The 24,964-nt window shown below is 50.4% G+C and overlaps 1 protein-coding gene across 1 annotated transcript in view; it reads right to left on the bottom strand.

Moving 5' to 3' along the window:
* CD2H10orf90 (chromosome D2 C10orf90 homolog) overlaps positions 1 to 24,964 on the bottom strand; it is a gene marked incomplete at its 5' end in the record, with an annotated part of 242,596 nt that overhangs the window by 63,418 nt on the left and 154,214 nt on the right. Inside the window, 2 exons of the mRNA XM_042907809.1 lie at positions 292 to 1,414; positions 10,037 to 10,128. Of these exons, the coding sequence (XP_042763743.1) occupies positions 292 to 1,414; positions 10,037 to 10,128 (1,215 nt within the window). The remainder of the gene's footprint in view (positions 1 to 291; positions 1,415 to 10,036; positions 10,129 to 24,964) is intronic.

A 24,964-nucleotide genomic window follows, 5' to 3' on the forward strand; every position in this document is an offset into this window, starting at 1 on the left:
GCTAGTTACATGGCAGGGTGTGGTGCTACCATTGGAAACAAAACTCTGAGGGAAGGTGTCTTACAATCTAGAAAAGTATCTGTGCATATCTAAGGAGGACATCAACACCGAGCCATCAATCGCCGGTTGAGAGCCGAGCAGACAAAGCAATGCTCCTGAGAACCGCTTTTTGGAACAAGTTACGTAGAAGAAACTCACTATCCACCTTGGCAGGGCACTTGCATAGATTACCCGACCGATGGGGACCTGTCCTTGGCGGCCCCACCTCCCGAGGAGGGGAGCGTCCCTCACCTGCTGTGTAGCTCCAGCCAGGAATGTGAATGGACAGCTGGTTGGCACCATCACCGGCGTGTCGAGCTGCGCAATCCTCTTTCCCTTTTCTTCCAGTGACCTGGTTGGCTCCCACCTCCGAGAAGGCTGTATTTTCCAACAGAGGTGAGCCACTCCAGGGACAGGCGCTGGGCCGCGAATGCACCTGCTCCGGCAACGGGTTCTCCTTCAAGAGACTTTTGTGCAAACCTGGGTTCCAGCGGGGGCCTAGGAGGGTCTGGTTCCCCTCCGTGAGCTCCGGCTTCAAGGCTCTGCTCATTGGCCCTCCGTTCTCTGTGCCATCAACTCCATCTGGTGTCAATCTGTGTGAACTACAATTTAGGTGGAGCGACAGGACCGACCTGTGCATTTTAGGGCCAGCAAGTTGAGGTTGCTCGATGGGGACAGAGAGGGACCGGTCTAGATAGTAAATGGAATTCGGACACTGCTGAGACACCCTGAGACGGATGCAGGAGCTGAACACCAGCGGCCTCTTTCCCGACCGCGGGGCCCCTGGAGGAAAACCGTTCTCTCGGTTGTCCACATTGGTGACCCAGCACTCGTGACCCCCGCACGGCCGGGGATGGGTCTCGGGAAGCTTCAGCATCAACACAGAGCAGTTTCTGGAGAACTCCGTGCAAGCGAATGGTCCATGGTGCGGGCGGGGATAGGTACCCCCGGCCGGAGCAGAGGGGTCCCCGAGCAGAGCGCCCTGGGCCGTGCACTTGGTGCACAGAGGGTCCCCCACGGCCTCCCACGCCAGGGCGCTGGCTGGGGGGCCCACGCGCCTGGCCGTGATGGTGATGGACGCAAAGCCCCTTTGGGGGCCGCTGCACGGCTTCTCCTCATTGGACGGCAGCTCGGGGTCAGGTCCCGGCTTCCGCGCAGGTGTCTGGATGGCCCGCTTGCCGGGAAGGAGGGCGAACGCCCGGCTGATGGAGACCCCGCTGCGGGTCGCCCGAGATGGCTTCGCGGGACGTGCGTGCAGAGCGGGCGCGCAGGGCGCGGGCAGCGCCGCCCGGTTTGCCTTTGATTTATTCTCGTCAATCAGCTGTGAAATGACTACGGAGGAAATCATTTTTGGGTTTTGCGATGCCAGAGTCTCCTGCAAATGGGAAAAGACGGCAATTATTCAAGCAGTCCATTGTAACGCAGGCAGCGCACTCTCTTTCAAGGCCCAAGAGGACGTCCGGAACCGTGTTCTCGTCCAAGGCCATCTGCCCCACACACCTGACACCACCTCTGCGTGCTCAGGAAGGCAGAACACCCAGATCCGTTTATGAAATGGTTATACCCTCTGGAAATCATTCTTCTGACTGGGGAATGGGTTTTCTCTGCTGGGTACCTAACCATGTTTGTGTCCCTGGGTATCCTCGAATTTCAATAATTGCCTCCACCAGGCCCAGGAGCACCTGAATAGAGGCTCACAGCCTCATGGGGGAGGCAGGACCCAGTTCTAGAGCAGGGCTGGGACTTGGGGGCACCGGTATGTGTGAGAGAGGAGTCCTCCCTCCTCCACGGGGAGCCCTCTCCCTGCCTGGGTCCCTAACCCCCTAACACAATCTTCCGCCTTTACTAGCGTAGACTGCATTTCAGTGGTTCCCCATGCATGCCATCATGGGGGTCAAATCCCAGACAGCAGAACAAGAGAAATCAGACACCCAAGCTGGACAGTTACCTAGACTAACACAGCGACCGTGATAATCACTTATCAGCAAGGGGAGGGGCACTGAACCAGACAGGTGGAGCTTTGCCGCATGTCAGTGCCCAGGGGCATGTCAGTGCCCAGGCACGGTTTCTGTCCGGTAGAGGGATCAAGGTGTTCCATGCTTCCTTACCAGCAGATCTACGTCCAAAACGACACGCTGAGATTTTTAAGAAAGCATCTGACCAGGTCAACACCAGGCGGAGGAAGCTCTCCTGTCCCGGTTTTGTTTTCAACATGCGTATGCGTAAACCATCGCAGAAAGCTTCGTGGGCGACTGCCTGCAGGGTCACGGGCCCCCATTTTGATGCTCGTTATCCCACACGATTAGAACGAACCCTTGCCTGGAACTGCACAGGACCCCAAATAATACGGTAACGACTCAATTCCCACCGCGTGCGGAGCCTGGAGGCTTAATTGGTGCTCAGCAGGTAGGCGGCAATTTCCAAGCTCCGAGGGGCCTGAGAATCACCTGGCCTGTTACAACTGCACGTTCCCCAGGCTCTGGAGGTTCGGACGGTGCGGGTCTGTGGGCGGGGCCCAGGCATCTGCGGCTTAACCAACACCCCCATGAGCCTGGGTAATTGATCCAGGGAGCACGCTTTGAAAAACACGAACAGAGGGGCACCTGGGCGGTTCAGTGGGCTAAGCCTCGGCTTGGGCTCAGGTCATGACCTCCCGGTTCGTGAGTTCGAGCCCCGTGTCGGCCTCTGTGCTGACCGCGGGGAGCCTCCTTGGGATTTTCTCCCTCCCTCTCTCTCTGCCCCTCCCCCCCTCAGAATACACATTTAAAGAACAAAAAAGAAAAACACGAACAGACCGTGAGACTGCCAGGCTTTTCAAGGATGGGAAGCCCTTGTGTTTGATGACAGAAAATGTTTCTCTTTCCCTACGATGTGATAAGAAAGCACAAAACTTCCTTTTCTTCAGAGCAGGATTAACACTCATTTATGCAACTAATGTAATGCTTTCCTCCACCCAGACTTCTGACGAGGGGCCCAGCACGTGTGATCTTAGCACCCCGGGCTCATTGCATTCTTACTGTTCCACGCGGGAAGACGGTCCGCTTCTCTTTCTTGGTTTTTTTCTTTTGTTTTTCCTGTTTCCCAGGGCAATCTCTAGCACCTTACCCATGATTCGATGTGAAAGATACATGGGAAGATGGAAATTCAAAAGACCACACGAGACAGGTGACAAACACACAGAGCCACCTTAAAATTTACTTCGGTTCCCTAAAAATCAAAATATCATGGCTACCTTTTCCCAGATGGCTAATGGGAGCTCTGCCTGCGGCCTCGTCCTCAGCGCTTCTCAGCCCACATTGCCCACAACAACCCGGGAGCTTGTAAAAACCCTCAAGCGCAGGCCGCATCCCCGCACCATGACGTCAGAATCCCTGGGGGTGGGGCCCAGGCATCAGCGTTCTTGAAGTTTCCAGTGTGATTCCAGCGGGCAGGGGATGCTGAGAACCACTGCCAGATGCTTCTACGACCCCTCTGTCTCTGCTTCCAACGGCGCCCTCTCCATGGCTGTAGTTTGCATACAAGAAAATTGCAAGGCCCCTGGTGCCTACTGCATGCGGTTTGACACGGTACGAAGCCCCTCCCACTTGACACTTAGTTCTGATAATAATTGAGCCTGTGCACCCCACCCAGGGTATAATCATCCCTACTAGGAATTCCTCTGACAACAGTCTCTGGAGGAAAAAAACCAAATACTCAACTTGGAAAGCGTGCTGTATTGGTCTGATTTTAGACTTTATTGCAATGTCTCCCAAAGTTTGGGCCAGTAACCACTTGCATAAAAAACACCTGGTATTGATGGGTGGGGGGGGATTTTAAAAATGCAGACTTCTGGGGGCACCTGGGTGGCTTAGTCGGTTAAGCATCTGACTTCGGCTCAGGTCATGATCTCATGGTTTGTGAGTTCGAGCCCCATTCGGGCTCTGTGCTGACCGCTCAGAGCCTGGAGCCTGCTTCGGATTCTGTCTCTGTTTCTGTCTCTCTGCCCCTCCCCTACTCGCTCTCTGTCTCTCTCTCTCTCTCTCTCTCTCTCAAACATAAAAAATAAAACATAAAACATTTTTTTATAAAAATACAGACTTCTGGACCCTTCCCTCCCCCTCTCTAGACATAGGTGAATCAGGATCTCTGGGGTAAGACCCAGAAGCTATGTATTTTTTTGTTTGTTTTAAAGCTATTTACTTATTTTTTAAAAACTTTTTTAACACTTATTTATTTTTGAGAGAGAGACAGAGCATGAGCAGGGGAGAGGGGGAGAGAGAGAGAGAGGGAGACAGAATCCGAAGCAGGCTCCAGGCTCTGAGCTATTTGTTAGCACAGAGCCCGACATGGGGCTCGAACTCCTGAACTGCGAGACCATGAGCTGAGCCGAAGTTGGACACTCCACCGACTGAGCCACCCAGTTGCCCCTATTTACTTATTTTTTTTTAAGAGCAGGGGAGGGGGGGGGGAGAGAGAGAGAGAGAGAGAGAGAGAGAGAGGGAGAGAGAGAGAGAGAGAGAGAGAGAGAGAGAGAGAGAATCCCAAGCAGGCTCCTCACTGTCAGTACAGAGCTGAACTCAGGGCTCAATCTCACAAACTGGGAGATCATGACCTGAGCTGAAATCCAGAGTTGGATGCTTAACCCACTGAGCCACCCAGGTGCCCCCAGAAGCTATGTTTTTAACCACACATATGGTGAAAGGAATGCCAGGCCAGGACTCAGACCTCCTGGGGCCCATCCTGAGCACACACTGGAGGGGCACCCTGGGGCTACCCTGGGGTGGCAGGTGCCACTGTAGGAGGTCCTAGAAGCCCAGGAGGATGGGATAGAACCAGCCGCCATCTCGTTACCTCGGGCCCGGCAGACACAACTGCGACTCTGGGTCCACCAAATGCAAACGGACGAAGGAAGAACAACAACGACTGGTGTGAATTTGAACTTAATTCTGAAGCTGGGGCATCGCTCGGTATGTCAGAGCGATGCCTGACATACCGCTGTTCCTGAGGGAGAAATGCTAACAGAAGTCCAGTCCAAACAAAAGTCTGTTTGCCTTCTCTACCTTACCGGGAAGTTTGGGACATCAAAAACAATGACAGATGTGAAAGTATACACCTGAAAATATGAACATGTTCTCTAACTCCAGGGTATGACTTTTTCTGTGATTTAGCAGAAATCAGAGGATACCTGAGGTACTCAAACCTATGGAAGAATGAGGGGGCATGGGGGTATTTATGAGGAAGGCGTTTGCGTCTATTGGAATTACATAAACAGAAAGAACCCGTTACATACCCAGTACACTGCAGTTCTGTCAATGGGAATGTAGAATGAATGAAACCTTTTTAGATGTAAAGTCTGTCATTATAACATAGGGTCGCGATCGAACCCTTTATTAACTCATCAGAAATATCTACTGATCATCTACTACCTGCCAGGCTGAGGACACCTCTTGGCCCCATGGCGTTAACAGACTGGCGATAACACCAAGCAGGTAATCCAATTGTCGGGACTGCGATTATTGGTTAAATCTTACTGTGTTTTTTCAGATGTTTACACTCCGCTTTGACAAAAGCCCCATTGGATAGACTGAGAAACGTTAAAAACGAAACACTATACTCTTTGCCAATTAATATGCATCCTAGACTCATATGGGAAGTTCTCTCTGTCAGATCCTATTTTCTCATGAAGATCCATTAAATAATTAAAGTTGAGGTCCAACCTCTTAAAAAGTCGGGCTGTCGGGGGTGCCTAGGTGGCCATTCGGGTGGACGTCCGACTTCGGCTCAGGTCATGTCTCACAGTTTGTGAGTTCGAGCCCCGCCGTCGGGCTCTGCTCTGACGGTGTGGAGCCTGGAGCTTGCTTCAGATTCTGTCTCCCTCTCTCTTTGCCCCTCCCCTGCTCACGCTCTGTCTCTCCCTCTCTCAAAAATAAAATAAAAACGTAATGAATAAATAAATACCCGGACTGCTGTAACAAAGCATCACAGTCTGAGTGGCTCCAACAACAGAAATATTATTTCCTCCCAGTTCTGGAGGCTGGAAGTCGGAGGACAAGGGGTCAGCAGGGATGGTTCCTTCTGACTCTTCCCCCGCGCCCCCACCCACCACATCTTTGCATTTTCTCCTTTCAGTGTCCTAAATATCCTCCTCTTACAAGGGCATCAATCATATTGGATAAGGCCCACCCTCATGACCTCATTGAACCTAAATTACCTCCTAAAAGAGTCTGTCTCCAAACACAGTCAGACCCTGAGGCACTGAGAGTTAGGACTTTGGCACATGCATTTGGAACTGGGGGGAGACACAATCTGGTTCATAACAGACTACAATACACCACTTTGTGTCCAGATCTTCTTCCGGGGCTGGGAAACCAAGAAAGACAGGACACACAGGTGCTAGTCGATGCTCCTAACTTGGCCCACTGCTTTTAAATCAGGGCAACTTCTCAGAAAAGCAATCCCTTCTTTCACATCAAATATCTTTCCCCGTGAAGCTATCCCAGGGTGCCACTCCACTGTCCTTTATATTGGGTTAACTGAACACGGCTTTGGGGAAAAAAAGGTATCTTTTATCTAAAATAAGATTAACTGATGTAAGATTTGATTTGAAAAGAAAATAATCTTGCATTTAAAGTAGAATGTTCAAGGTCAGAGCAAGGTCGAATGAATAGCTGCGTATCGCGTCTTGCTCTGGCAATAAATCACCCGTTTCCTGACCATCCTCACACAATACGGGCATCTGTACATCTTCTTTCTCATAAATGCAGCTTTAAGACATTGATTGCTTTTAAATGTTTCAAACATGATCTTGGAGGGCTGGTAACTGCTTTCCCAGTTTTATTCATCTTACTGACTGCTTTTAACTTTATATTTATGCCTTAAGGCATATTGCTAAGAAAGGCACCATCTCATAAACCGAAGGAAGAAAGAGATGAGTGGCGGATGGTCAGACATGGGATCCTGAACCGCTAGAATGGGGATGCTTCCATTCTTGTAGCAATTTATTTCTCCAAAGGATAAGCATCTAATCCAACCTGTGGCTTTGAAATCTATATTTTCCTCCACTTGACAATTCTTCCCTTTTCCAGGGTTGCTCTGCAGCCTACAGCTATGCTCTCCAGATGGATTCTTTGGCCCCGTATCTGCACGGATACACTCCGCAGTCACCTCCGTGCTAGCCGCAAGCATGCTTACTCCTATTTGGTGGATCCAGAATCATCACCACCAAGTCCTCTGTCAACCTAGTGGTGTTTCGTCAGGGACATAAGAGTGTTTTCAAACATATGAGTTCTCTCTGGCATGTAGCAGTAGGGAAAGGCCGTTTTAAGATAAATGGAAGAAACGGAGTCTTCTCCATTTCCGCCCTGAAACTTTTGTCTTTCCACGCACTTGCAGGAAACCAAAGGACTTGGTACAGTGTAATATACAGCAGTGAAAAGCTGGAAGGAATCCAAGTGTCTTGCTTAAAAGGGGATCGGGTAAGTAAATCATGGCAGGCACAACTGCATCGTATTCTGTAGAAATTAAAAATAAAGATTACAAAGAATTTAAATGCCACGGGAAATTGCCTGTGATAGAATGTTATGTAATAAAAGAGAGCTATAAAAGTTGATATGCATTATAGTTGTACGTAACAAAAAATTGCACGGGAAAAAGAAGGGAGCGAAATATATATAAATATTTTCTTACGTATTTCTATATTTTCCTAAGTGTCTACATGGTGCTGCCATTGCTTTTGTTATCAGGAAAATTTACACGTTGTTTTTTTAAAAGAAGAAAACTCTGTTCCATATTTCATTCCTTTTAAATAATCACTTGGTTGAAGAAGTGCCTGCATATCATTTCTACAGCTTCGACGAATTTTGAAAGGGAAAGTGATCAATCTTGTGCAGGCTCGGGAGGAGAGGCGGAGATTTATGGCAGTTACCAAGGAAGGGCATCCGTCGGGAGTATTCCGTCATGCACACCGCCCTTATAACAAACACACGGGGACGAGCTTTAAAAGCTCAAAGTTGGGAGGGAAATTTGAAAGTCACGCTACTGATCTGATCAAAGTAGATGGTCCAGATCGTTCCAAAGCAGAGGCTTAGAAGGTGTGATTTCTGAGTTCTTGAATTCTGTCACAGATAACGACCGTGTGTGTGTGTGTGTGTGTGTGTGTGTGTGTGTGTGTGTGTTATAGGGATCCAACCACATAGCCCCAACGATCTATATCACTGATAACCAAACTGATTAATTTTAGCATCAGATGCTGGAATTTGCCAGCTCAGCGTGAAAATCAGGTGGGAAAGATCTTCAGCTGGTATCTTTCTTCAAAAGAGTAGCAATCGACTTGATCATTATCTTGCCCTTCTTAACTGGGTACCTCCTTTCAGGGATGGTTCTCAATGATCCACTGTTCCTCCTACTCATTTCCCTCCCTGCAACCTGAGGTTCCGGCTCTTGCTTTCCGGGAACAAATTAATTATAGCCAGGCATCTTTACATCCTCAGACAGCGAGCTCGGAGCTTCCACAGAGAAAGGGCTTTCAATATTGATGACTAGATCTCAGCAGCCAGAATAGCATCCTTTCTCCATTGTGTGGGAGTTCAGGCTTGGGGTCTCTGAAGGAAATGTCAAGTTTCGTTACAGGCAGAATTAAATCAAAGGATAATACCAAAGACAAGCATTTTCGGGGGAAAGATATTTTTCACAGATACCCTTCTTACTTTAATGTATCATGAGACATCGATTCTTATAATTCCACAACCTCTTAGAATTACAAAAGTTCATGGCAGAATATCCACTCATGAAAGAGAACAGATACCTTATAAACGAACCCTTTGGATGACGATTCTTTCAGGCAGGAAAGTCCATATTTTAAGATGTGTTAATTGGAGGGGCGCCTGGGTGGCTCAGTCGGTTGAGTGTCCGACTTCGGCTCAGGTCATGATCTCGCGGTCTGTGAGTTAGAGCCCCGCGTCGGGCTCTGTGCTGACAGCTCGGAACCTGGAGCCTGCTTCGATTCTGTGTCTTTCTCTCTCTCTGCCCCTCCCCTGCTCGTTCTCTGTCTCTCTCTAGCTCTCAAAAATAAACAAACATTAAAAAAAAAAGTGTTAACTCGAACGAGTCTACCTTTATGGCCAGCCCTTTAGAGCAAGGGAAGAACAGAAGCCTGGAGCCAGACAGCATATGAGGTAGGAGATTCAGGGCAAGTCAACTACTGGAGCTATAGAACTTTAGTTTCCTCATCTGCAAAATGGGTATAATAATAATACCTCCCTCCCAGGATTATGGGAAGGATGGAATGAGTCCATCAATTAGCCAGAGCCTGGTCTGTGATACATTGGTAACATTAACCCTTGTGGACAGAGTGCTTTGTTCTCTAGAATCGGAAACATATCATTTCATAAATATGACCTCTGATTTTCTCCCTATTTCAGATTCCTGACGCTTTTTGCAGTTATAATGATGTGTACTAGAGCTTGTTAGATTTCCAATTATCTCTTCTCCACCTTCAAAATGCTGCACATCATTCTCTCTCTCTCACTCTCTCTCTCCAGCAGATAAATTTTGGTTTAAAATTGAGATTCAATCACCGTACTCTCCTATGATACTGCAAATTTACCAATTGTTGGTGAAGATTATAAAAGACTGATTAAATAGACATGGCATACTTTAAAATTTTTTTAATGTTTTAATTAATTTATTTATTTTTGAGAGAGACAGAGTGCGAGTGGGGGAGGAGCAGAGAGAGAGAGAGAGAGAGAGAGAGAGAGAGAGAGAGAGATAGAATCCAAAGCAGCCTCCAGGCTCCGAGCTGGCAGCACAGAGCCCGACGCGGGGCTCGAACTCACGAACCGTGAGATCATGACCTGAGCTTAAGTCGGACGCTTAACCGACGGAGCCACCCAGGCACCCCTGCCTTAATTCAGTTTTGACTAAACTAAATAAAATGCAAACATATCATAAGTAGGCCCATGATCACGTTTTATAGTTGGCTGCATTTTACTGGCTGGTCTGGAAGTTAGAAACATGTTACCTCGGTGAAGTCAGATTTCTTCTCTGTAACATCACACTGAAGATTTTTAAGGGCAATTTGATCATTTGAACTGTACTGGCTGTCCCGTAATCCTAGGCAAAAGGAGATAATACGGCTACTTTTTAGTAAATGAGAGGATATGATGGAATCTAGAACTCTATGGTTTCTTGGCACCCCGTCAGGTATTATACTAGCCAAGGGTGTATCCAGTATATTCTGACTCGGGATGGAACCTTGTACATTTCCTTCTTTTATTCCACCCCCTCCATTTAGGCTCTCTGGCTTTATTATTATTTAGTTTATAATTAGGCTGCAAGGTTCCTTCTTCCATGCTGTTGTTTAGGGTCCTAGATTCAGTAATAATTGAACAAGTTCGGACCGCTCACATTCTCCCTCATCCTGAGTGTACAGCCAGCAGGAGAGAAAAACACATGTAGGGGGTTCCCAGCACCACCAGAGTCAAGAAAAGGCTGAAACTGTAAGACCAACTTTTATCCAATCTCTTAACACCACAGTGCTCAAAGGAGCTGTGAGTGGCCCAGACGCTGACAGTGAAACTGCTTCGGACCGGCTGAGGATACCACCTGTGACACCACGGTGGGGACACGTAGGACACTGTGGATAGCCCTCCACAGACACACCTGCCACACTGAGAGCACAGCATATCATCAGAGCCGAGGGCACACGGCAGGGGGCCGGGAATCGTGAACCTGGCTTCCAGCTGCCCCACCAGCAACGGGCTTGGTAGCTGTGGACAAGTCTGTGGAACCGCTCTGTGGGATTTTCCTGTCCACCAAAGCCGCCCTGCACTCCTCCGCAGCACCGAACAGGACCCACAACCCAGCACCGAACAGGATCACAACCCAGCACCGAACAGGATCACAACCCAGCACCGAACGGGACCCACAACCCAGCAGCATTATGATGCCCGCCTGGGTGCCTGTTGCTAAGTCAGGAATGTATACCAAACACAGGCAGGAGGGTGAAGAGAAGAAGAGCCCGCGTGGTCCAGTCTCTGCAGCCCAGGGAACAACGTCGCCCTCACAATACAGATATTCTGGGGAGAGTGATTTTTCCAAAGCCTACGAAGAACGGTTCCCCAACGGCTAGTGCTGGCGATGAGGTTCTCTAAGTTAGAGAAGAGGGAGAAGCGGCTGTCTTCATCAACTCACGAGAAGGGCTTATGAAAAATTTACAATATAATTGAAATAACTCGCAGAATTTCAAGCATTTTACAGAGAAAATGGTACACTATAGCACTTTTAATCTTGGCAGGTTTGCAAGGGGATCATGGGAATTTCAAGGGCCACCACTGACCCATCCAAAGCCTGCTCGCGTCCCCTCTCATCCTTGAGTGACGACGGAGCCCCCGTCAGCTCCGACGCAGATGCGTGGCTACACCTCCATCTCCTTCCGTTACTGAGGGACACAGATAGTCACCCAAGGTGACGTGCACAGACCACTTTCCATGAAGCACAAATATGAGACCTGAAAGATCTCACGGATTTCTCTGCAGGGTCGATGCATCATGATGAGCTGACAATAAAGCTGATGAAGAAGGAAATCTCCTGGCTCTAGTCATGTGGCCTCGTGTTAAGAAGTCTGAAGTCAGCACAGGCTTTGGGGCCAGCTAGACCCAGAGCTGCAGCCCAGCTCAGCCCCCAGCTCACCTGCAGCAGGTGAGTTACTTGGCCTCTCTGAGTTTCTCCAGCCATAAAATGCAGAGACGAACATCTCTCGCCCAGCCTTGCCATCAAGGCCCTGAGGGCAGTGTATGTAAAGGACTTGGGCCGGGGTGGGATCTGGGGTTAACGTTTGATAACCCGCACTGGTTATGACTCTTAATGAGTCTGACCAAGACAGCACCACCTCCCATCCCAGCCTAGATGGTCGCTAGAGTCAGACCACAAGGTCCCAGGATCTCTAGCTACATGCGTGGCTTTGGGAAAGTAACTCCGCATCCCTTGGCTCCTTGTTGTGAAATGGGACATAATAACGGAGCCTACTTTAGAGAGGTCCTGAAAGAGATTGAGTGGCCTACCTAACCTGCCCTCAGCACAATGCCCAGAACATAATGACATGCGAGAAACATGAGCTACGGGGGAGGGGCATCACCCCCAGCAGGGAGGAGGGCCAGAACTGGGCCCAGACAAGCAGGGGCTGAGTCTCAGCACTCCGCGGCTGCTGCAATATTGCCCACCAACTTCGGGGCTCAAACAGCACAGATGTGTTATCTTCCAGCTCTGGAGGTCAGACGTCCAGTGCAAGTCTCACGGAGCTACAGTCAAGGGACTGGCTGGCTGCACTCCTTTGGGAGGCTCCAGGGAGAACGTGGTTCCTTGCCTTTTCCAGCTTCTAGATGCCGCCGGCTTTCCTTGGCGTGTGGCCGCACGTCACTCAAGCTCTGCGTCCATCATCACTTCTTCTCTCTCTGACCCTCCCGCCTCCCTCTTATGGGGACCCTTGTGCTTAGATTGGACCCACAGATAATCCAGGATCACGGTCCCGTCTCAAGGTTCTTAACCACATCTGCAAAGTCCCTTTTGCCAGGAAAGGTAGGATGGCCACCAATTCCAGGGACTAGGATGCAGACATCCTAGTTGGGGAGACTGAGGTAGATGCATTGGATGAAACGTAGGGCCCTTAAAACAACAGATATAAGGTCTATGCAGCAACACGGGTAAGAATTCACAATGCACTGTTTATCGAAAGAAAGGGCTCAAAAACTCACGAACCACACGACGATCAAACGTGAAGACCTACGTACGAGAGTTCACAAAACTGGTAAAGTTGGAACTTATAGCCACGAGCCTATTTTGGAGTGAAAATGAGGTAAGACTAAAGCCACAAAAGAGGATGTCTGATACGATGACCTCAAAGGACATGAGGAGGTGAGTTACGAGAGTGGTTAAAAGCATAGAATTTGGGAAAGAAAGACCCTGAATCAAATCTGTGTCTGCCATTCACCACTTGGTCAATTTAAGTAATTTGGGGGTAAGTTGGTTAAATTGTCAGTCTTGTTTTCCCAAGTGTCAGAGGAAACGAGACCCTGTAAGAAATAATGGGACGATGAATAGCAAGGCTGTTAGCGGAGTGCCTGGCGTGCAGTGAGGACACATCCCCTGTGCCTTCCCGCTTGACCATGGATGGAGGCCCCCGCCATCGGGTGACCCCGTGCTGGCATCTCCAAGTAAGACAAAGCCGGGGGACACGTGGGGCAGGTTAGCAAGAACTGCAGTAAATAGGAGTTTTGGCTTTTCCAGTAGCTGGAACCCATGAGTTTCACGGGAAAGGGGTTCACGTCTCCCGTACAGAAGATGCATTAACCAGACCAGATTGCACGTGGCCTTGGTCTTGCTCCTGGTGCGAGGACAGGAAGGGGCCAGGCCAGTCTGCTCCTCTCCACAGTGGGAGCTGGCCTGGCCCAGACCTCCCCCAGGGGCCGGTTGAGTCCACTCCGCATCAAGAAATCGTCCTGGTTAAGAGGAAACTGGCAGACGACGGGCAGGCCCTGTGCACCTGCGGGGCATATACACCAGCCCAGGTGCCATCCCAGAAATCTCGCAGCCCGGGGCCAAATTCCAGCTGTGCCGCTTTGGGTAGTGTACATGACCTCCCTGACTCCGGTTTCCCCCCTGTGACATCAGACCCGGAACTGTCTCCATTCGTGCCCTGCTGTGGGGCGCCGTCCCATCCCCCAGCTGTTGGGAGGGTAGCTGTCAGTGACTCACAGCTTCACTCTTCTCTGAGAACAGTCCTCTGTGGATGCTGCACCTTTCTGTATGTTGGCCCACAGCCAGGGGTGGGACACAAAAGAGGTACAAAAGCCAGGAAAGCTCTATTGTGCATGCTCCAGAGGGTAAGCCAAGGGCCAGACTGTACCCCGTCAGGCCTCCCTAACTCTCTCACAGTCCTTTCGTGGGGCACACCCTCGCCCACATGTCTCCCAATCCCTACCTCGGGCTCTGCTTCTTGGAAACCCAATGGGGTCCTACCGCACAGCGCTGTTTAAGACTGAGAGCTTTCAGAGTGGTGCTCCCGGACCACAACCTTCCACGTCATGGGCGAACTTGCTGGAAGTGCCCATTCTCGTGTCCCACCCGCCCTCCCGCAGATCTACTAAATCAGAGAGTTGGGTGGGACTTAGCCGAGACATTTTAGCAAACCCTCCAAAACATTCAATGCAGCTCGGGTCCAAGAACACTGCCGGTCTTAAGCCAACACGCTCTTCTACAAATGATAAGTTTAGGGCCCTGGGAGGAAACCACATGCTTTTGATCGCAAAACCACACCATGGCTTTTGGAAAACTGTATCTAGGGGGATCTAAATGGGACCCTTAACCACTTACTTCCACTAAAATGAAGCCATCAACACCACCAGCATCCTGACTTTTATTTTGATATTAATTTAAAAATCAGCCTGACTAGGGGTGGGGTCCGACTTTGGCTCGGGTCATGATCTCGCAGTTCATGGGTTCAAGCCCTGCGTCGGGCTCTGTGCTGACAGCTCAGAGCCTGGAGCCTGCTTCGGATTCTGTGTCTCCCTCTGTCTCTGCCCCTCCTCCATTCTCTCCCTCCCTCCCTCCCTCCCTCCCCTCTCTCTCTCTCTCTCTCAAAATTAAATAAATAAACATTAAAAAATTTTTTTAAAAAAATCAGCCTGATTTTAGCCAACAATCCATTGTGGGTTTACGGATCAGTTGGGTGGTGCCCAGCGCTCTGGTCCTCTGGGCCCCAGGGAGGGTGTCAACGCACTGGCATGTCTGAAGAAGTTTCCTCTCCCGAGATGGTTGGAAGGTCTATATATGCTTCTGTCTCCATCAGCCTTAGCCACTCATCCAAGGCCATTCACCCCCAACTTTGAGCCCCTTTCCAGAGCCCACAAGCGCCATGAGCGACATTAAGTGAATACATCAAGAGACCCTAAGCCAGACACTCCTGGAATTCAGATTTCCTCTCTGGAGGAAGGTGTGCTTCAGGCACGGAGTCCAGGGCAGGAAGTTATGTAGCACTCGGGGTGTTGGGGGCCCTGGACTGAGGCAAAGGCAATGAGAAGCTCTCCCGCCCATGGCTCTGCTATCCCGGCCTCCGCGAGCCACGGACAGAGCCCTGCCAGCCAAAGGGACCCCAGCAGGGTTTGGGATGAAATGGCCCTACAGGATGGGGTGAGTTTAGACAAATATAGAAGTGGGGTGGACAGAAGGTGGCACAGCCTGAACAGAGGTGTTAAGAGAAGGTGGAAATGGCTTAGAGTAGAAAAAGCAGAAAAATCCAGCATATTTGGAGACCGGCAGGTAAGCACAATGGGTGAAGCACAGGGTAGGAGCAAGGAATCACCCACAATGCCCATACAGCACCCAACAATGCTCGAGGCGTCGCTACGAAAACAGCGGACGAGCACCGCCTGATGAATCACTCCATCAAAGTCATGTGGAAATGACGTGCCCAGCCTTCAGTTAGTTTGGCGAGCACGCGTGTTTGCATTCCTCCATCATCCACATCAGGGACAAGAAGGCGCATCCAGATTCCCACTTCTGGGTCCATAAACGCCTCTCCTCACCTACAGCCTTAACAGGAGCTTCCGCCACGTTGAACCATACCTTACGAAAGCATTTCAAGATGGATGTTTCTCAGAACTACTTCTCCAATTTAAGTTAAACTAATCATCTCTGTGGGGTTTGACCCTGTTAGCTACCCAGGGTCTCTGGGAGATCTTTCCATCTTTGACTTCTGGAACAACGGGTCTTCTGTCTTCCTCCCTTCTGGCTACTGTGCCTTACTTTCCTTTGTGGGTTCTCTCTTTGACCATCCTGTTCTCCCTCTGGGCCCTCGTGCCGAATCTCAGACACACCGTGGCCTCTGCTCACTTTATAAACCAATGCCAAGGAAAGACCCAGATCTCCTCTGCGAGCACCAACCCCTAGAACCACCTAGCCTCCAAATCACCTAGTATGAAAGGGAACCAACCAACTCTCCCCAAGCTGCCTCCTCTCTTCCTCCTCCTCTTCTCCCTCCTCTTCCTCCTCCTCCTCTCCCTCCTCCTCTTCTCCCTCCTCTTCCTCCTCTCTTCCTCCTTCTCCTCTCCCTCCTCCTCCTCCTCCTTCTGCTCCTCTCCTCCTTCTCCTGCCAAACTGCACCCATTATTTTGGCAAGTGGCCACCATCCACCTATCGCCCACAATAGAAACTGAGGCGTTCCTTCCTACCCCCCTCTTCCCCTCCGATGTCCAGTGGAAAGCCAAGGCCTGTTTTCCCTTACGAGATAGGCTCTGTTCCGTCCCATCTGGTTAATCCTACCAGTACTGCCTGCTCCTGGCGAGGTCACAGTCAAGCCGGTGACCCCACACCAGACTCGTCTCCTGTCTGGCTCCCCCCCCAATCTCCTTGACATCACCAGTTTGTGACCTTGTGGCTCCCTTGAAAAATCTAACGAAAGGATCCCCAATTTGCCCTCCCCTCCTCGAACAGGGCGTGAGAAACATACACATAAAAACCTGAGCTCCTGTGTTGGGGCCCTGGGGCTCCAGGAGACTAGGCTAAGTGCCCTTAAAAGAAGCCTGTTGCTACTTCCCCGAGGTGGCAGCTCCCGCGTCTCTGCGATCCCGGTGCCACCTTTCCGATCTTCCCGTGCGGCTACCTCCTCGTGCTCTGAAACAGCTCACGACTGTCTCCTCTGGGGAGGGCTCCGTGGCTGACCCTACCCTGCATGCCCCCCGGTCCAGCATGGCACCCACGTACGTTTCCTGGGGCTGCCGTGACAAGTTATCACAAATGAGGTGGTGACAGGAATTTATTCTGGACGCCAGCAATCTGAAATCAAGGTACTGGCCGGCCACGCCGTGTCTGAAGGACCCAGGGGAGCATCCTCCCTCGCCACTTGCTGAGTGCTCGCGGTTGCTCGCCGTCCTCATGTTCCTTAGCATGTAGCAGTGCGACGCTCATGTCTGTGTCCATCGTCACATGGCCATCCTTCCTCTGTCTCTGTGTCTGCAAATCCCTCTCTTTACAAGGGCACCAGCCACTGGCTTTAAGCACCCCCCCCCCCCCCAGTCCAGTCTGACCTCATCTCGACTCTATCTGCAAGGACGCTATTTCCAAATACGGTCACATTCGCAGGTATCGGGGGTTAGGACTCCAACGAATCTTTTTGAGGAACACAATTCAGCCCGCATCTATGCCCCTGACAGGCTATCACTACCTTCTGTCCTCACTACACTCTTCTGTAATGATCTGTTCACGCGTCTGCCTCCCCAAGCGGACTGAGGTCTTCAGAAGACATTCTCCTATTCATCTCCCTCCTCCCGTGCCTCGTCCAGCACCTGGCCAGCTGGGGACACTCACTGCATGGTGACTGAGTGAACAAATTATTTTATATTTGGACAAGAGTTACACCTGTGGGGCAAAAAATCACAACGTACCTTCCTCAGGCACTTTTATCGTACCTTCCCCCGGCGTTTCAAAGACATTTTACTCCGTTTCAAAGGTCTGTTAATGACAAGGAGGTGTTTGGCTAAGAAAAAAGAAAAGAAAGAAAGGAAAACCCAGCACGGTTTCCATCGGTAACTACTCTTGGAATGAGGCAGGTTCCCACCTTCCGCCTTAGGCTGGAGAACCTCTAAAGGTTGTACTTGTGATGGAGTCACCGGAATGTGTACACGGCAACCAGGGGCGGGGCAGGGAATCCACCTTGGCTTCGACAAGGAAGGAAAGTTCTCACGACCACCATGTCGAAGCTTTCCAAGGAGCACTGTGACGTGTGACACAAGGAGCTGTTTCGTCTACCGCCTACGGTCAGATACCCATTTCTGCACCTCCTCCCCAGCTTCTCAGTACTTTATTTTTCGCCTGTTTTTGACGATGCCGGTCCTCTCGCCAAGCACCATTTTTGCCGTTTAAAAGCGCCCCGACTAGGAACGTGCATTCAGAAAACATCACAATGTTCATGTGAATAACCCGTTTTTAATACGTGACCAAATTCCGCGAGCCAGTTTATCTAAAATATTGGGCAATGTAACAGTCGGTTTACCATGCAAGCTATTATAAGAACAATCGGTTTTCACACAATTTAATAAAACACCTTTGACACTAAATTATAATGAACGTTGGTTTATCATTTATGCCCAACCACATCTGAGGTAGCTTATAATTAGCAACAAGGATTTTTGCCAAAAGATAGAACATGCCGGGGCACCAGGATGGCTCAGTCGGTTAAGGCATCTGACTCTTGATTTCGGCTCAGGCCGGGATCTCACGGTTCGTGGGATCGAGCCCCACGTGGGGCTCTGCGTGCAACGACGGTGCAGAGCCCGCTTGAGATTCTCCCTCCCCCACCTCTCTCTGCTCCTACCCCACTCTCTCTTTTGCTCTCTCAAAATAATTAAACTCCAGAAAGGGAGAACTGTGATAAACGAAGCAAGTGGGGACCTGGAGAAATCACTGAACCATATCGCCTGGACTGAAGGTGACGCTGGTGCAGATGAATCGCAACCTAAGGGTGAGTGTGCAACAGCCAGGTCCACGGGGGGACACGATCCACCGACTGCAGAACTCCTTACTTTTCAAATGAAATATGCCGTTTTGTAAGGCAAGTGGTTTCATCCCTGGAGACAAGGCATTGGCAGCGTGGGTCTCTATGTAAATGGCCAGCACCTTGGTAAGCCTTTTCACAAACACCAAACCAATGTAGATTTCACTGGCTGATCCCAAGGGGCGTGGAGTCCGGTCAATGTCACTGGTACATCTTCACGCCCAAAATTTATTTTCCCCTCTTTACGAGACAACCCATGCCGGTCACAGTGTTACCTCCTTTGATGCTCAAAATGGCCTTACGAGGAGGGCATGGTTATTACCCCAGTTTTACAGGTGAGGAAGCTGAGCCTCCTTGAAGAAACCCACCAGGGTCACCCAACCAGTAAGCCTCAAGCTAAGACTCTGCAATAATTAACGATCACTGTCCCTGCAGAAAGGGTAGAAATGGGACAGGATCTGTAGACCTGGTAACATCTCTGAAGCGTGAGAAAGCACCTGGGCTTTGGTGGCAGGGCCCCGGGTGACACCCCAGTGCCACCGTATTCTAATGCTAGAACCTTGGACGAGCCACACAACCTCCAAGCCCGTGTCTGCTCCTCGGTCTGAGAGGCATACTGACACAGGCATTGTCGGGCTGGGACGTATGAAAGGAGCTGAAGGAAGGTTTTTGTGGGCTCGGCACAGCGTCTGGGACACAACGGGCCCTCGAGAAAATGGACCGTGTTATCAGCCCCGGTTTTACGTCTAACTTTCATCTCAGAAAATCAAGGCCATAGAGATGTTTTGAGAGCCTGTCTGCGGATCTTCCAGCCATTTTACAGCTGATTTCCGACAGGCCTGGAATCTGACGCACCGTGTCTCTGGCCCTCGGTGCCTGGGCTGGCTCCCCTGGGGGAGAGTGCAAGGGCTGGGCAACCAGGTGTGATTGGGTGCACACGCCAGCGTTCCGTAAGCCGCGATGCCCACTCGAGAGCACAGTATTCAGTAATCACACCGCGACCTCGGTGCAACAAACGTTTAATGAGGACCTAACATTTTGAGGACCCGAGTTAGGTGACGGGGTAACGAAGATGAATAGGGCATAGGAGTCCCTGCCTTTGAAAAGCTGGTAGCCTGACGGGGGGGTTGAGGTACAAAACAAGGCCTCTTTGAATGCAGCATGGATTTGATCATTTGCCCTCATGGGCTGTCTTCTGTTGACCCCCTCAATTGCGGTAAAACACACATAAAGGTACGATCGTCGTCACTTTTCAGTGTCCAGTTCTGTGGCATTCGGTATGTTCCCCTTTGTGAAACCATCAGGACAGCACCACCCCTCTCCAGGACCCTTTACCTTGTACACCTGAAGCTGTGCCCACGAAAGCTAACTCCCCCATTCCACACCCCCGGGCTCTGGGCGACACTATTCTACTCTCTGCCTCCCTAAATGTGACTGCTCCAGAAAGATAACATAAGCGGACTCACACAGCGCTTGTCATTTTGTGACTGCCTTGTTTCACCGAACGCGTCCTCAAAAGTCACGCGTGCCATAGCCAGTATCAGCATTTCCCTCCTCTTTGTTTTTTTTAAAACCCTATTTCTTTTTTTTTTTAATTTTTTTTAACGTTTATTTACTTTTGAGAGAGAGTGACATAGCGTGAGTGGGGGAGGGGCAGAGAGGGAGGGAGACAGAGAATCCGAAGCGGGCTCCAGGCTCCGAGCCGTCAGCACAGAGCCCGACGCGGGGCTCGAACCCATGAGCCGTGAGATCAGGACCTGAGCTGAAGTCGGACACTTAACGACTGAGCCATCCAGCCATCCCGTCCTTCCTCTTTAAAGCTGAGTAATACTCCGCTGTGTGTATAGACCACGTTTTGTGTACCCATTCACCTGTCGGTGGATGTTTGGGTCGCTTGTACCCTTAGCTATCGTGAATAATGCTGCCGTGAACCCAGCCGTACAAATACTCCTTCGAGTTCCTGCTTTCAGTTCTTTCTGCAGGTTATCTTGTGCCTTTCGTTCTGAACTCCCGTTGGTCTTATTAGCTAATATTTTCTTAGCAAACGCTTGAGTTCTTTTTTGAGGAGTAGATAGGGCAAAGAGACACGTGGATAGATCATTTTAGTAGCCCTCTTAAAAGCATCTCTGAAAAGTAATCGTTCCCTCCACCTTTTGTTCCCCCATGTACGGGGAGAGGGGAGAGGGAGGGGGGTCATTTTAAGTCCCTCATTTTAGGTCCATGACAGAGGTAAGCAAGTAAGCAGAAGTGGCCTCTGTCGTGTAATCCAAATCCCTTCAACGGGGGCTCCAGTGTGAAAGGGAGAGAACGCACCTCCCCCCTCAAAAGAGAGTCTTGTGAGTTGGAGGGCAGCCCAGGTCAGCGGAAAACCGGGGCCTGGGGCTGGGGGGACAGGGGTTCTGCCAGGTTCCCAAGGAATGTGCAGCCTCCCCTAAGCAGGGGGCCTGGGTCTCGGCTGCAGGGAGGAGGAGTAGGAGAGGTTGAAAGAGGGCACTGTTTCCTCCTTTCTTTTGGCTTCAAAAGGGACACAGCGTGGGGCACCTGGGTGGCTAAGTCAGTTGAGCGTCCGACTTCGGCTCAGATCATGATCTCACAGTCCTTGAGTTTGAGCCCCGCATTGGGCTCTGTGCTGACAGCTCAGAGCCTGGAGCCCCTGCTTCGGATTCTGGGTCTCTGTCTCTCTCTGCCCCTTCCCCGCTCATGCTCTGTCTCTCTCTGCCTCTCAAAAATAAAGAAAATTAACTAACTAACTAAATTAATTAATTAATTAATAAAAGGGACACAGCATGATGTGGCCTGCAAAGCCCAGACGGGCAGCAAGGACGTTGGGCCCAGATCCCACCTGGCCACTCAGCTGTGACCTTGAGCCGGTCAGCCCCTCTTCCCGGCTCAGCTTCCCCATCTGTGACACGTGGACTGTGCAGGGGCCTGCGTGGCCTCAGGGACACCGTCTAGGTCTGCCATGTGGCCCTGCCCCGAGACATCAAGGGGTGTCAAGGTCACCAAGGAACATCAAGGTCACCAAACGAGCCATTATTATTTTGTGTTGAGAGTCACAGGGTGGTTTGATTTCAGAGGGGCCATTTCTGCCTTCACAGGTGGTGCCAGCAACCTGGGACCCTACTCTGGACACCAGGGAGCAGAAAGAGACCCCTACGTGGGCGTCCCCCCCCCCCACCCCGTGTGCCCCAGGCTGCAACGGAACGCACTCAGCCGACTTGCAGCCAAGGCAGCGTCCCGCAGGATGAGCAAGGGGGAGTTGTTTGTTTGCTTTTAGCTCAGGCCTGGAGAGCAAGCGCCACGCAGGGCAGAAAACCGGGCGGTCTTCGAAACCTCCTGCAAAAGGACCGGAGTGACGTGTGGCCCAGCCGTAGAGCCACACGCTCCACGAGACTAAGACAACCTGTCGGCTCAGGGCGCGTTACGCAAACAAGCCGCAGGAGTATTTTCATGAGAGGTCAGCGTGGGTTTCCTCTCCTTCCCGAGGAGTAACCTGACTCCAGTCTGTGGGTCTGTGCGGCTTCTCGTTTCTCACCCCGCGTCCGCCTGACCTGGCAGGAGCCCGCGGAGAGGGAAACAGGCTCCCCCGTGAGCTGGACAGACGAGGGTGGCGCGGCACCCAAGGGCGCCCGGTCGTCAATCTCTCATTTAGGTAAATGGCGTGTAGGAGCCATTGGGCGCACACTGTATCTCGGGGCCCTGTCGGGGGAGAGAGCTGCCGGCCCTGACCCAGGTCCGAGAGCCCAGGCTCGGGGATGCTCACGCACACTCGGCCCTGCTCCCGGGTGTCTGTGCAGGAAGCCGAGTGGCCCCTCGTCTACACATCTCCCTGAAAGCTTAGCAGCTGCGCGGGCCAGATAGACAAGGTTGCTGTGTTCGCTGGGCACTGTTGGTTTTGAATGGTGTGGTTTTCCCATTTTTGTTACCACTGATGCTCCTGTTTAATGGGGTAAAGATCCAGAGCCCCATGTTCCCTGCCAGTCCCTCCTGCTCTAACAGACCCTATACGAGACCCAGGAAACCCACCCCCTTCAACGTGGAGGCACATAAGGAGAAAGGCTGCCGCAAATATCAGCTCGTCCACACGGGCCGCTTTGCAAGGAAAGGACACAGAGTCTCTGAGAGGGGCAGGGCTTGCCAGAGCAGCTCCAGCTGGGGAGCGGCAGAGTCCATCAGGCTCCTGGGAGACAGCCCTGCTCTCCAGCTCTCCTTGTCTTCTAACTCACCCCTCCCGGCTAGACTCCCCTCTCTGCAGCTGACTTTTTCTACTTTATTTTTAATTTTTTTTTTAACATTTATTTATTTTTGAGAGAGAGAGAGAGAGAGAGAGAGCACTCACGAGCAGGGAGGGGCAGAGACAGAGAGAGAGACACACACACGCAGAATCCAAAGCAGCATCCATGTTCTGAGCTGTCAGCACAGAGCCCGACGCAGGGCTGGAGATCACGACCTGAGCCAAGGTCGGACACCCAACCATCTGAGCCACCCGGGTGCCCCATTACTGTCCATCTTTCTGACTATAGGGTGGGTAGTGCCATCTCATTGTGGTTTCGATTTGCATTCTCTTAATGACTAAAATATTGTCTACTCTTTCATGTGATTGTTGGCTGTCGGTGTATGTCTCTGAAGAAACGTCTATTCAGACGCTTTGCTCGTTTTTAAATTGGGTTACTAGTCTATTTATAGCAACTGTAAGAAAAAGATGTGTAATGATGCCTCCCTTTCCCCCACCCCCCTAAATGTGTAAACTGAACAACAGTGATTCTCAGACTCCCATAGACATGGTTTCACATTAATGGACCTTCAGTGAGAGAGACATTATTTCATGGAAGCTAAGAGAAGGTCCTTTGGCGTTCCATAAATAAGAACTTGAGTTTAGTTTGACCACTTAAAAATGTGTAACTTCGAGAGAAAAACAAAAACATGGGGCGCCTGGGTGGCTCAGTCGGTGAAGCGGCCGACTTCGGCTCAGGTCATGATCTCACGGTTTGTGAATTCGAGCCCCGCGTCGGGCTCTGTGCTGACAGCTCAGGGCCTGGAGCCTGCTTTGGATTCTGTGTCTCCCTCTCTCTGCCCCTCCCCTGCTCACGCTCTGTCTCTGTCTTTCAAAAATAAATAAATGTTAAAAAAATTTAAAAAAAGAAAAGAAAAACAAAAACCCAGACTCTTAAATACATAAAATGAGTGGTTGGCAGAGAGGGAGTGGGGGAGTAGGGGGTAGGTGAAATAGACAAAGGGGATTAAGACCTCACTTAGCGTGAAGAGCACTGAGTAATGTATAGAATTGTTGAATCACCTGAAACTAACATTACACTGTATATTAATTATACTTCAATAAAAAATAAATAACAAAAAAGTTTGTGACTTAGACAAGTTCCCGAACTCTCTGTGCCTCAGTTTCCCCATCTGCAAAACAGGGATGATGGTATCTGTTTCACTGGGTTATTATGAGCGGTGAGAGAGAAGACACACTGAAAACCCTTAGGATGTGGCTTGGCATATAGAAAGCACTCGATAAAATTCATTTATTTCTCCAGGGAATATTTATGTATCACCAACCCTGTGCCAGGCACTAGTGTAGACCCTGAAGTCACGGCAATGGGCAAAATAGACAGAACATCTCTGCCCGCGTGGAGTTTATATGCAGCTTAACATTTTAGCAAAAGTTAATGATTCTAGTTATTATTATAATTCAACATTTTTACTCTTGATTGCAAAATAAGTACCAGCTCATCAGAAACCAGAAACTAGAATGACAAGATAAAGTTTCACTAATGAACTTGAACTTTAGAGAGAGCTGAAGCATTAGCTTCAGTAATTACCGCTCTCCTGCCGGCTCCCCGGAATAGCCTTTCCTTTCTCTCTACTTGCACAGAGACACAAAGGAGCGGTGCCTAAGGAGACACCCGGCCGTGGGTCCACCGGCTCTTAGGAAGGTGAAAAAAAAGGAGCAAACACCAGGATTTAGCACTTTTAGGTGTCTGAGCAAAGAGAGGGAGAATACACCAATCTAAGGGAATTTTAGAAGCATAAGAGCAGATATTTTTTCTAAATAGGCTAGAGACGTAAATGAGAAGCGTAGTTGGGCAGAAAGAACAAAAGCAGAGCAGCTCCAGCTTCTTGAAAAACAGGTCAGGTGGGGCCGGGTGGGGCTGAACCTGAGACTGAATGAAGGGTAACACTGAGGAGCTCGTCTGGGCATGAGATGCACAACTTAACCCGACTAAGTTGGGGCTGCACGATCACAGGAAACCCTGCTTTGTGCAGAGGGCAGTGGAAACCCATGAAACTGACCTGCACTGAAGGCCAGATTCACCATGGACTAGCCATGTGAACCGAAAAAGTCATTTGCCTTTTCTTAACTTCCTCATCTGAAAAATGGACTATCAATCCCAACCTCAT

The sequence above is a fragment of the Panthera leo genome, chromosome D2 (genome assembly GCF_018350215.1).
Source record: "Panthera leo isolate Ple1 chromosome D2, P.leo_Ple1_pat1.1, whole genome shotgun sequence".
NCBI classification, from domain to species: domain Eukaryota; kingdom Metazoa; phylum Chordata; class Mammalia; order Carnivora; family Felidae; genus Panthera; species Panthera leo.